This window comes from Papilio xuthus, unplaced genomic scaffold, assembly GCF_000836235.2.
Source record: "Papilio xuthus unplaced genomic scaffold, Pxut_1.1 DF826961.1, whole genome shotgun sequence".
Lineage (NCBI taxonomy): Eukaryota > Metazoa > Arthropoda > Insecta > Lepidoptera > Papilionidae > Papilio > Papilio xuthus.
Genome location: NW_013531688.1, coordinates 3,914,261 through 3,925,788, shown reverse-complemented (window position 1 = coordinate 3,925,788; position 11,528 = coordinate 3,914,261). Strand labels below are relative to the sequence as shown.

General features: G+C 32.3%; 1 protein-coding gene across 1 annotated transcript in view; it reads right to left on the bottom strand.

The window, feature by feature from the left end:
* The window catches only part of LOC106120015 (neural cell adhesion molecule 1), a 50,898-nt gene extending 44,106 nt beyond the window's left edge, over positions 1-6,792 (bottom strand). Inside the window, exon 1 of the mRNA XM_013315169.1 lies at positions 6,604-6,792. Coding sequence (XP_013170623.1) covers positions 6,604-6,721 — 118 coding nt within the window. The 5' untranslated portion in view covers positions 6,722-6,792. The remainder of the gene's footprint in view (positions 1-6,603) is intronic.
* Between the last annotated feature and the right edge of the window lie 4,736 nt (positions 6,793-11,528).

Sequence of the window (11,528 nt, the reverse complement as noted above, 5' to 3'; positions counted from 1 at the left end):
ATAACATGTCCAAACCACGCTAATCTTTTACTCCTCAATTTCTCGATCACTGGCGCTACTTTCAAACTTCCTCTAATATACACACAGTGTTGGACATATATTATAATATTAGTAAGATGACAAGATTGAGTAAAATTAATGCATCCAACGTTCAATGTCAATTCCCTATTACGTTTACCGCTAAATACAAAATTATCCAATGATGATGAGAACTTAGTTGCGCACCTAATATATTAATATTTTTATTACATAAGTGATATGTGTATGTAAACATGCTTAAATTTGCTTTAACATAGACGATCCAATTGGCTCATCAAACATTATGCTCTTTGTTTGAAGCACTCACACGATCTATTGATATTCAAAACCAACACTCAACTGCCGCGGCACGTTCCGCGCATACAAACTTCTATGCAAGTTGAAAGAGTGAAATAAATTCCAGTTTCTTTGTTTCGTAGTTTATAGTTTTCTCTAGATACTAAGGTTTTGTTTTATATTTTGACATACCAGTAGTATTGATATTGTTTTACTGGTACATACTTCGAGATTGAAGTTCAGTCTTCTACGGTATCAGCTTTCCAGTCTATTTAACTTTTGAAAAACTTTTTTTTAAATTTATATTGCACAATAAAAAGCTGCGATTCCTAGCTACATATATTCTTTGATTAACATAGTTGTACATAAAATCGTAAGCGATTGTTTGAACAATTTTAAATCACAAAGCGATAGATTTCAAGATGAAACGCTAGCTAGCGGGGTAAAGCTAAAGGTAAATATCATTAGCTCGCTTTGTGTGTCACATCAGTCTAACATGATTTAACCGAACGATTTTGTAAAGCAGATTCTGACCTATTTTAAACTTGAAACAGTCGGGTTAAATTTTAACGAAATTAAAATGGTACTTGTGACCCACTTTTAATACATCTACGTCAAAACTTTGATTGTAGTAAGTAATTATAAGTTTACTGTCTTACTTCTAATATTATAAATGCGACTGATTGGATAGATATTTGAAGGTCTCTCCAGAACGGTTAATCGGATCTCGATAAAATTTGGCATACATGCAGAACATAGTCTGGAAAAACACATAGGCTACTAATGAAGTTATTTTTTATTTTCTCGCGGACAGAGACGCGGGCAACGCGACGAGCTAGTAATAGAATAATAATAATATGTTTCTAATTATAAAAGCATCATCATCATCAGCTCACTGTCGTCCCCACCGAGAGGCTCGGAGCCTACCCTAAGTAAAGGGTGATTAGGCCATAGTCAACCACGTTGGCCAAGTGCGAGTTTAAAAAGCATAGCAATCTACATATACTTATAATGTTTTATATATAATATTTTAATACACCCATATGACACCGGATACATGGTTTCCGTAGTCAATAAATAAATAACTTCAACCAAAATACAACCGCAATGAAACGGAACTCTGTGCGGTGTATAATTCTGTGTACACATTCCCTCTGAAATGTACTCGCGAATGGACAATTACGGTAAACGGTCCATTTATCTTGAGCCGCATAACTGGTACGTCTAACTAGAAATACTGGTTTGTAGGCAATGTTTACTGGACAACTTTTGATAATGACTCAAAATCTGGATGAGCTTTACTCGGTATTTTTTTTTCTTTTATATTGTGTTTTTTGGAAATTATATTATATTAATTGTTGAAAAATGTTCTATCAAATTATATCATAGATTAGCTATTAATTTATCTTAGTATAAAGTAAGTGTATACTGCATTAACGAACAAGATGATGTTATAGTATCTACGCTTTTGCTACGGTGCTACGAAAAGTTGCTACGTGCTACAAAGCTGCACTGTGCTACGTTAGTTTTAACATCGAACTATGTAAATATTAAGTACACAGTACTTTAATAATTACGTATATTTAGATCATTTTAACACGTTAAGCTACATGTAATAATATTTATTTAACATCTATATTGATAAATGTGATTAACGACAATATTAGGTTATAAATTGTTAGCCTAAGAAATTTTACTTAGTCCAAGAAATACAATAAGATCGATAGTTGTATGTAGAAATTTGTATTTTAACAAATACAAAACCGTACTTGAATGTCGGCCACAGGTTGTCGACACTTGACTGACGCCGCACAAATAGCCGGGAATAGCATTGGCCGTTTCATTTGAAACAAAAAGGAATTTATCCCGATTGCCATACGACCTTTCGCAATTCCAATGATATTTCAGAATAGGGTTTTACATGTGACGTGAAACAAAATGCGGTGACCTCTGACTTTGTCGCCTTTTTAGATGCCATCTATTTTTTATATCTGGCTCCTTTAGTTTTATGTTGGAGGCGTTCAAATAAAAGTAACGATTTTTGTAAGTGACGAGTGATAATATCTTCAAATAAAACTCTCTAAAGAATTTGTTTATTTTTTGCTAAAATTTAATCTAATTGAGCGGCTCTGATAACAAAAATTTTACAAACGCTATGTTTGTAAAATTTTTGTTAGTATAGTTAATAGGTATTGTCACTTTTTTTTTGTCACTGCAAAGTGAAGAGAGCTTAAAGTTTTGTGCTATTTATAACGTTTAATTTCTCATATTTATTATTATTTATTGTTGATTTAATTTGTTTTTAGAATTAAGTTTGAAGTGTTTAGAAATTTTAATTTTTTGTATTAATGAACATTTATTTTTTTATTATAATTTACTATACATTTTTCAAATTCCTTTCTTTCTAAGTAGCGTTGGCGGTAGACAAGTGACCGGCAGTATAAAATAAGGCAAAATATTAAGGTTTATAAAATCGTATACGAGAGTAACATAAGGTCAGGGATGTGATGAAAAATAGTTGGTTTTTCAAAGAGTCCTATGAGAGGTTAGGGTTATAATACAAAAATATTTACCGAATGGTGATGTTAAATATGGTAAAAACATAATGTTAAGATTATATGAAAGTTATGTAGTCAGTTGTAGTCTAACTATCAAAACATGAACTACTTAATTACAGCAACCAAACGTGTAATTAATTTACGCCGGTTAACTCGCGCATATTCGCCAAACAAATATGCGGCGTCACCCGCCGCCCGACTCAAACTTTATTTAACTACTGTTGAAGGTTGCTATATATTCGTCCAAAATAATTATTTTAGCTTAATTGACTTCTATGGACGGATTCTATTTTAATTTACCTTTGTTACTACAGCTTAAATGTCAATTTAACTCGGATTTGTCATACTCAAAATATTAACGTGGACGTATTTCCGTACGTTTATGTTTTTAGTTTGGAAATTTAATTGTTTTTGTATTTTATTTTATTCTGGTTTTACTTGTTTTAAGTACCGTTTCTCGTGACTTTGTCAGTGCGGAATTATAAAACAGTCATGTTAATCCTGCATATATCATCTTCCAGGAAAATTTTCAAAAACGGTTCAACCATTTCGGAGGTTACTCAGAACATATGGGGATTTGCTGACAGAAAGGCAAAAATTTTAACAATGTATTTTTCGTTATAAATAACGCAAATATATAATGTATAAGAAATATGTTTTTATTAACTGTATATATCTAAACCTAAGAAAAATAATATGAATTCTAAAAGTATACTTCTGAGAACAGGTCGTCGTTTGAATCCATTCAATTCACTCAGGATTCCTACTATGTAGAGTCGTCCTATATTTGGGATGACGTCACATGGAAATAAGTTTTATTTGTTTCAAGAGTGTACGCTAGAGTGTACGTGTAATATTTCGAGAACTAAAGATCAGTAAATAACTCACATTTAAAAATCGAAACCTTTTAAAAAATACTGACGAAAAATTAAGGGCGAAAGAAAAAAAAGAGTTTTTGGCTTAAATGTAGCGATAAAACTGCTTTACTCCTTTCCCATGTTACCTATTATGTTACCCACCGGTCCTTGGCTTTTAAAGCTCATATAAAATTAAAGCAAACTCTGTCGTTCTATACCCCAGTGTTACAAGTGCTACAGACTAGTTTAGAGACCAGACGCTCAATTTTAACTAGATTATATTTAATTGATTCGTAATTGACTTATTGCTTTGTAGTGAATCAATTGTACTTTAAATTCATACTATAAAAAGCGGAACAATTTACTGAACATCTTTTCATACCAATTGTTAAAATAAAAGACAGATTAGAAAATATGCATAAGTACTATTTCATAACATCTATAATTTTTTGTGTTGTAAAGTTGTATTCCTCTCTGTCACACTTACCATGGGTTTCGGAGACCAAAATCTACGTTTCAAACATTTTTTTTTTCTATTTTCTCAAAATGATAGGGGAAGATATTTTTTAATATAGAGATTTTGGTCTCAGAAACACACGGTTAATTTCTTTCTTTTAACTTTTAAAAAATATGTTTTTGTTTTAATCAAATCTTTTCAGTATAAAATATCATGTTACCTGGTGTGTTAATACGAGTAAGAATTTGAATATGCTTAAGAGTTAGAAACATTCAAGTCCCATCAGTGGAAGAAAGGCTCTTGACGAGTCGTAGTAATTGTTTGGCTTGCCGCCAACGCGTACCGTCTGACATACTGGCAATCGTTGCAATGGTTATGGAAATCTGGCTGTGACATCTGGAAATCCTTACGTTCGTCTTTTGCTTGTTGGAAAATTTTATTGTTTAAATACTTCGCAAAGTCTTGCAAATTACTTTCATTTTCGAGAAATTTGGTATTAAGCCAAGAATAATTTCTTTATTAGTATTTAAACGTGCTTTCATGTAAAAATATTTCTATTTATCTACAACATCTAGATGAGACATATTAAAATACGTTAAATTTTACAATATTCAAATAAAAAATTAACAATAAAATTGGAATGTCAGTATGTAATTAAAAAGAAAAACATTTACCTACATAAGATGTATTAGCATAGCTGACAATGTAAAACGATTTTTTTTTTAATTTTGTCTCTCCGTATGTCTCCCCGAAAGTTTGTTCCGGATAATCTCCGGAACGGATAGACCGATTTGGACGGAACTTTGACGGACAATTAGCTGATGTACGCGGGCACATTATTCGAGTCTAAGGCTAGGTACCATAATTATTTAAAAGATATAAATTCCAAGGATAAAAAAAGACTTACTTTTATGGCTAAATTGAGTTGCCCAAACACAATACATAGATGACACTTAATCCAATAATGGAACAAGTCAATGGCAGTTGAAGATAACCAAATAAAACAAAAGAACTTTGGCTAAATTCTATTGAAAGAACTTGATTAGTTTTCTACTCATAGCTTTTGTACTCAGGAAAATTGAACGTTTTCATTACATACATTATGCAAGACACATAGTAAAGCAATTTTTACAAAATAATATTTATATAACTAGACTAACTGTCGCCCGCGACTCCGTCCGCACGTATTTAAAAACAAACTTAATAAGTAGCCTATGTGTTCTTCCAGGCTATCTACTATATCTATGATAAATTACAGAAAGATCTGTTGAGCCGTTTCGGACATACCTTTAAACAAACATCCATCCATCCATCCACCTAAACATTCGCATTTATAACATAAGTAAGAAGTGATACATATTACGTTAAGTGTTATTAGGAGTCGAGATTCTTACTCCTTTCTGACATTCCGATACTCCGACTCAGAATATACAGAATGTTAAGAAACGAGAGAGTTGAGTCAGAATTGCGCCAAATGGGGATCCATGGTCTCTGTCTACACTATTAAGTTACGGAAGTGAGTTATGTTGTTATATGCGCCCAATCGTGGTACCCTTTCAAAACTTTATATACTATATATACTACAAAAGTTTAAAATGTGCTAGAATACTTCTGACATTTAGTAAAGTTTTTTTTTTAAATTAATTAATTTGAATTACACTCGTACATAATTATGTATAAGTTGGTTCATACATCCGGATCTACGTAAATGACCATTCAACATAAATTTGCCAACTATAATTTTTTTTTGCATCAAAATACTAATGATGATATTCTTAAAAGGGTAAAGTAAAAAGTACACCAATTAGCACACTTTACGAAGTACATATTGAATTTCCTTACAAACGACTTTCCCACTTTCTTTGCCTTGTAATTAATAACATCAAATATTTATAATAGTTCCAAAAATGGACTAAGACCTTTTGGTCAATATCATTTGTTAATAACCAGGTAATTTTAAATAAAAGAAATATAGTTTTTAACACATTTTTTCTTTGGAATCTGTTCGTTGAGAAATGCAGTTTTATTGGAGATTAGCGGTCGCCCGCGACTCCGTCTGCGCAATGAAGTAGCCTATAATATGGCCGCGTGCTTCATCTAACATCCTCTCAAAGTCCCGACAAAATCAGTCCACGTGTTCTGGAGATTACCGAGAACAAACACGACCTTATAAACATACAGACAGATGGGCAAAATATTGAAAATTGGGTTTTTCATTATAACAATGCAAATACATTATGTGTACGAAAAGTTTTTTTTCGATATTACATACTGACACTTCAATTTTATAAATATGTATAAAAGAAGCAAGCCTATGAAATCGTTTTAATTACAAGCAAAGTTATTGACAGTTAAATAAAAATAATACACGTATTAGAAGATCCATGACAATAAAATGAAAGTTATTAAATCTTACCTAAATCTTCTGCGTCTTCACTCCATTCTCCTGTCCCAACCACCAAAATTGCAGAAAACTTCACTAATATTATATACCATAGAGTTGTTTTTATTACATAAGCTACTATGTTCAACATTTTTTTCTTTCTTTTATTAGAATTTTCTAAACTATCTTCTCTAAGAGTATTCCAATCTATTTTACACTTTTTTTACGATTTTTTTTACATTTTTTTAACTCTAATTAAAATGTCTAAAATATTTAACGAACTATTTGTATATTCAACAATTTAAGTGACATGTATTCTTAATTAATTTAGGTATTGATCTTTGATAAATGCAACGATTATTTAAAAGAGCGTTACATTATTGGTATGTGATTATTTTGTTGGTAATTTTCATATTCAATGTCATAGAGTGTGGCAAGAGTTAAGAAGACGATTAAATGTTCATATTAATTATTCAACACGATTAAGAATGTCGCTCCATCGTAGACAACAACCACCTGAAACAATATACATACAAATTAATTCATATCTACAAATTATCTTGTTTTTGTTTTATAATTAACTGACGCCTATGACTCTATCCTGGCGAAAGTAAAAAACTTAATTAGTAGCCTATATGTTCTTCCAGACTATGTTCTACATCCATGCCAAATTTCATCGCGATCCGTTTAGCCGTTCTGGAGATTCTTTCTAACAAACATATATCCATTCTTCTATCCAAACATTAGCATTCATAATATTAGTAAGATTAAAAGAGGAGATTGCAATAATGTTTTAAAGCAGGCTCTACGTCAAAAAAACTCACAATAAATGTTCAAATGTTATTTTTAATACATATTATATTATTATCCAAATCATTATAATCAATTGCCAATTGTCAGTGTAGCTTACTCAATTGTTTACATCAGCTGATAATTTTTCACGTTAAAGTTACTACGAAATATCTTAATCATTTTCTTAAAAACAATAAAAAAAACAACTATTAAATTACTTGAATCACTTATTTACTAAAAACGTTTAACAAAACATCTTAAACTAAAAAAAAACATTAAATGGCCATATCTAAAGTCACTTAAATACCTCAAGAACCCTTAAATCATACGTGAACTTGATGTAAAACAAATTAATTTTTCATCTAGCAAAAAAAATGATAAACATTCTCACATAATATCATCACAACCGCGCCTGCCCCGTGTCCAGTTCATTCAACACGCAGTTGGAGTAAGAATTACGTGAGAGGTGCATGCGTTCACAATTCGTTCATAGAGACGTGTGCTACGACACGCGGCACGCGGCTAACTGGCCCGTTTACGTCGATGGCCGTGATAGAGGCTCGGGCCACATCGGCCACCCTCGCCAGGTGAGCCCACGGTTCGCAGGTACATATTAATTAGAGTTCTAAATTAGCCCACTGACCGTGCAAAACTTCCTTATCAAAAAGCTCTTGAGAATAAAAACGATTCCGAGCTTCGTTATGTATGTTTTCGATTAACTTATTTATCTCATATGTTTACACGTACTAAAGTTTTTATCAGATTTCAAACTATGTTTTAAAATACAAAAGCTTGCTAAACATGGTCTTTTTTTAATTATTTTTCCGCAAATTCAAATATAGTTTTCATCAATTTTATAACTTGGTCGAAAATAAACTTTGGTACAACAAAGCTTTGGATAAAACTTTGGTACAACAAAACTTTGGAAGCACATTTTTTATATCATAAGGTGGCAAATGAGCGAGCGGCCACCTGAAATCGCTGAAATAGCGAAGTGACCGTTACCCATAGACATACGCAATTGCATATGCGTTGCCTACCTTTAATCGACGTTGGAGAGGATGCACAGAAAGGGAAAACATTTTCTATGTTTTCCCTTTTTATGCATCCTCTCATCCGGAAAGTCCACTTCCACTTCCCATCCTTTCCTTATAAGAAAAAGGGTGGGAAGGGAAAGAGGACTAAATTAGGCCTCCGGGACGCACACTCATCAGACGAAACGCGGAATTGCTTCCACTTGACGCCTGTCTTCTGTGTGGTCGTGGTACTTCACCGGGCGAGCCGGGCCGATTCGTGCGAAGATGTTAAAGCGGGCTCTACCACTGGTACATTTTTATCAACTAATAAAATTGATAATTGCTAAATTTGTAATACTAATAACATTTGAACGTTAAAATAATCATATATACTTCAGGATATGTAGCGCAATATAATTTCAACATGCGACATTTTTATGCTAATGCAAAATATGTCTTGTTATAAAATTATGTTAATTTTATTCCATATCACACCAATGCTACTTCGTAATTAGTCGTACCATGCCAACGATGAACTAATTCATGGCCTTTGTTTATTCCGTTTTAATTACGTTATTAAAATCAACACTACTATAATATTTTTTTATTCCAATAACCAGTTCCTTTAATACGTTAAACTGGATGCGTGCAAATTCTAAAAATAAAAGAGAAAAACATAAATAAGATTATGAATTTAAACTATTGATTAGAAATCATATTTTTTAAGTTTACAAAAGCTACAGCTTCCTCATATGGAGTAATCCTAACATCTAATATTAGGAAGTAACCGCAAAATCCTAGTAGATTATGTAATATTTAAAATGAAAGTTTTAATAACATAGAAGCAAAACACAAACAAATTATGCAATAAGACCACACACGATTTTCCAAGATGATTTTAACCTTCCAGACACAACCAAATTTTATATATCACATGTACAACATAAAATGTGTGATCTGGCTCAGTTTTTTTTATTATGAAATGATAAAGCGGTAAAGTGCAGTGAATTTGCCTTTAGGTATATTGTAAGGTCAATAATGGTATACAAAAATTTAACGTGTGCTACCAGGATTAGTAACAACGATAAACCGACGATATATAGAAGTAACTAGGCTGTAGCGAGCGTCAAGCAAATATAGAGACACCTCAACTCCACCCCGCTCTTATCGATGGCCTATAACGTTTATGAGAAATTCGTGCCAAGTTAATCTACCTCGCTTCCGTTCTCAATAATTAAAATGTTGAGCTACAAACTGCTATAGCGTAAATCTGAATTTATAAACAATATTGTTATGAAAGTACTCTGTAATAACAGCTTACAATAAAAATTTGAGGTTATTACTTTTCGAATACTCCTTAGGAACACAATTTATTTCTTTTCCATAAGAATTTGTTGACATTTTTTTTAAATTATTGTAACTTGTCTGATAATACAATTATCAAATAAAAAGTTAGGATCTTTTAACTCGTATATTAATATTTTGCTTTACTAAAGACTTCTACAGTTACAAGCAATGTAATTTTCTTGCCTGGACTTAAGATTAAATGAATAAAACAAAAATGAAAAAGATCTTCTTTTTCTTCATTTCCTCACTCTTTCTGTCAAAGTCGCTTCTAAACCATCAATGATTGATTGTTTGGTTAAAAATCAAATTTCAAATTTATTAAGAATTTATTTATTTTTTTATTTATTGTATTTCATGTAAACATGTACATATTATGATATACCAGAATGTTGCTCTGTTATCGACCGCCTTAAATGTTTATGAGAAATTCATGCCGAAGTTAATCTCCTAGGCTTCCGTTGTCGATAAACTAAAATATTCGTATAGCAAACTGTTGGGAATTTACAGGAAAATATGCATAACCGAATGAATATGGTAATAAAAATAGGGAAATGGAGCAAAAAACAAACATTAGTAATATTGCTTTTATTGCTACTTCTTCTTCTTCTTCCACATTCTTCTTCTTCTTCTTCCACATTCTTCTTCCACATTCTTTTTCTTCTTCTTCCTCATTCTTCTTCTTCCACATTCTTCTTCTTCTTCTTCCACATTCTTCTTCCACATTCTTTTTCTTCTTCTTCCTCATTCTTCTTCTTCCACATTCTTCTTCTTCTTCTTCCGAATTCTTCTTCTTCTTCTTCCGCATTCTTCTTCTTCTTCTGCATTCTTCCGCATTCTTCTTCTTCTTCTGCATTCTTCCGCATTCTTCTTCTTCTTCTGCATTCTTCCGCATTCTTCTCCTTCTTCTGCATTTTTCCGCATTCTTCTTCTTCTTCTGCATTCTTCTGCATTCTTCCGCATTCTTCTTCATTCTTCCGCATTCTTCTGCATTCTTCTGCATTCTTCTTCTTCATTCTTCTGCATTCTTCTGCATTCTTCTTCTTCATTCTTCTGCATTCTTCTGCATTCTTCTTCTTCATTCTTCTGCATTCTTCTTCTTCATTCTTCTGCATTCTTCTGCATTCTTCTTCTTCATTCTTCTGCATTCTTCTGCATTCTTCTGCATTCCTCTGCATTCTTCTGCATTCTTCTTCTTCATTCTTCTGCATTCTTCTTCTGCATTCTTCTTCTGTATTCTTCTGCATTCTTCTTCTGCATTCTTCTTCTGCATTCTTCTTCTTCATTCTTCTGCATTCTTCTTCTTCATTCTTCTGCATTCTTCTGCATTCTTCTTCTTCTGCATTCTTCTGCATTCTTCTTCATTCTTCTGCATTCTTCTTCTTCTGCATTCTTCTGCATTCTTCTTCTTCTGCATTCTTCTTCATTCTTCTGCATTCTTCTTCTGCATTCTTCTGCATTCTTCTTCTTCATTCTTCTGCATTCTTCTTCTGCATTCTTCTTCTGCATTCTTCTGCATTCTTCTTCTGCATTCTTCTTCTGCATTCTTCTGCATTCTTCTTCTGCATTCTTCTTCTGCATTCTTCTGCATTCTTCTGCATTCTTCTGCATTCTTCTTCTGCATTCTTCTGCATTCTTCTTCTTCATTCTTCTGCATTATTCTGCATTCTTCTTCTTCATTCTTCCGCATTCTTCTGCATTCTTCTTCTTCATTCTTCTTCTTCTGCATTCTTCTGCATTCTTCTTCTTCTTCATTCTTCTGCATTCTTCTTCTTCTGCATTCTTCTTCTTCATTCTTCTGCATTC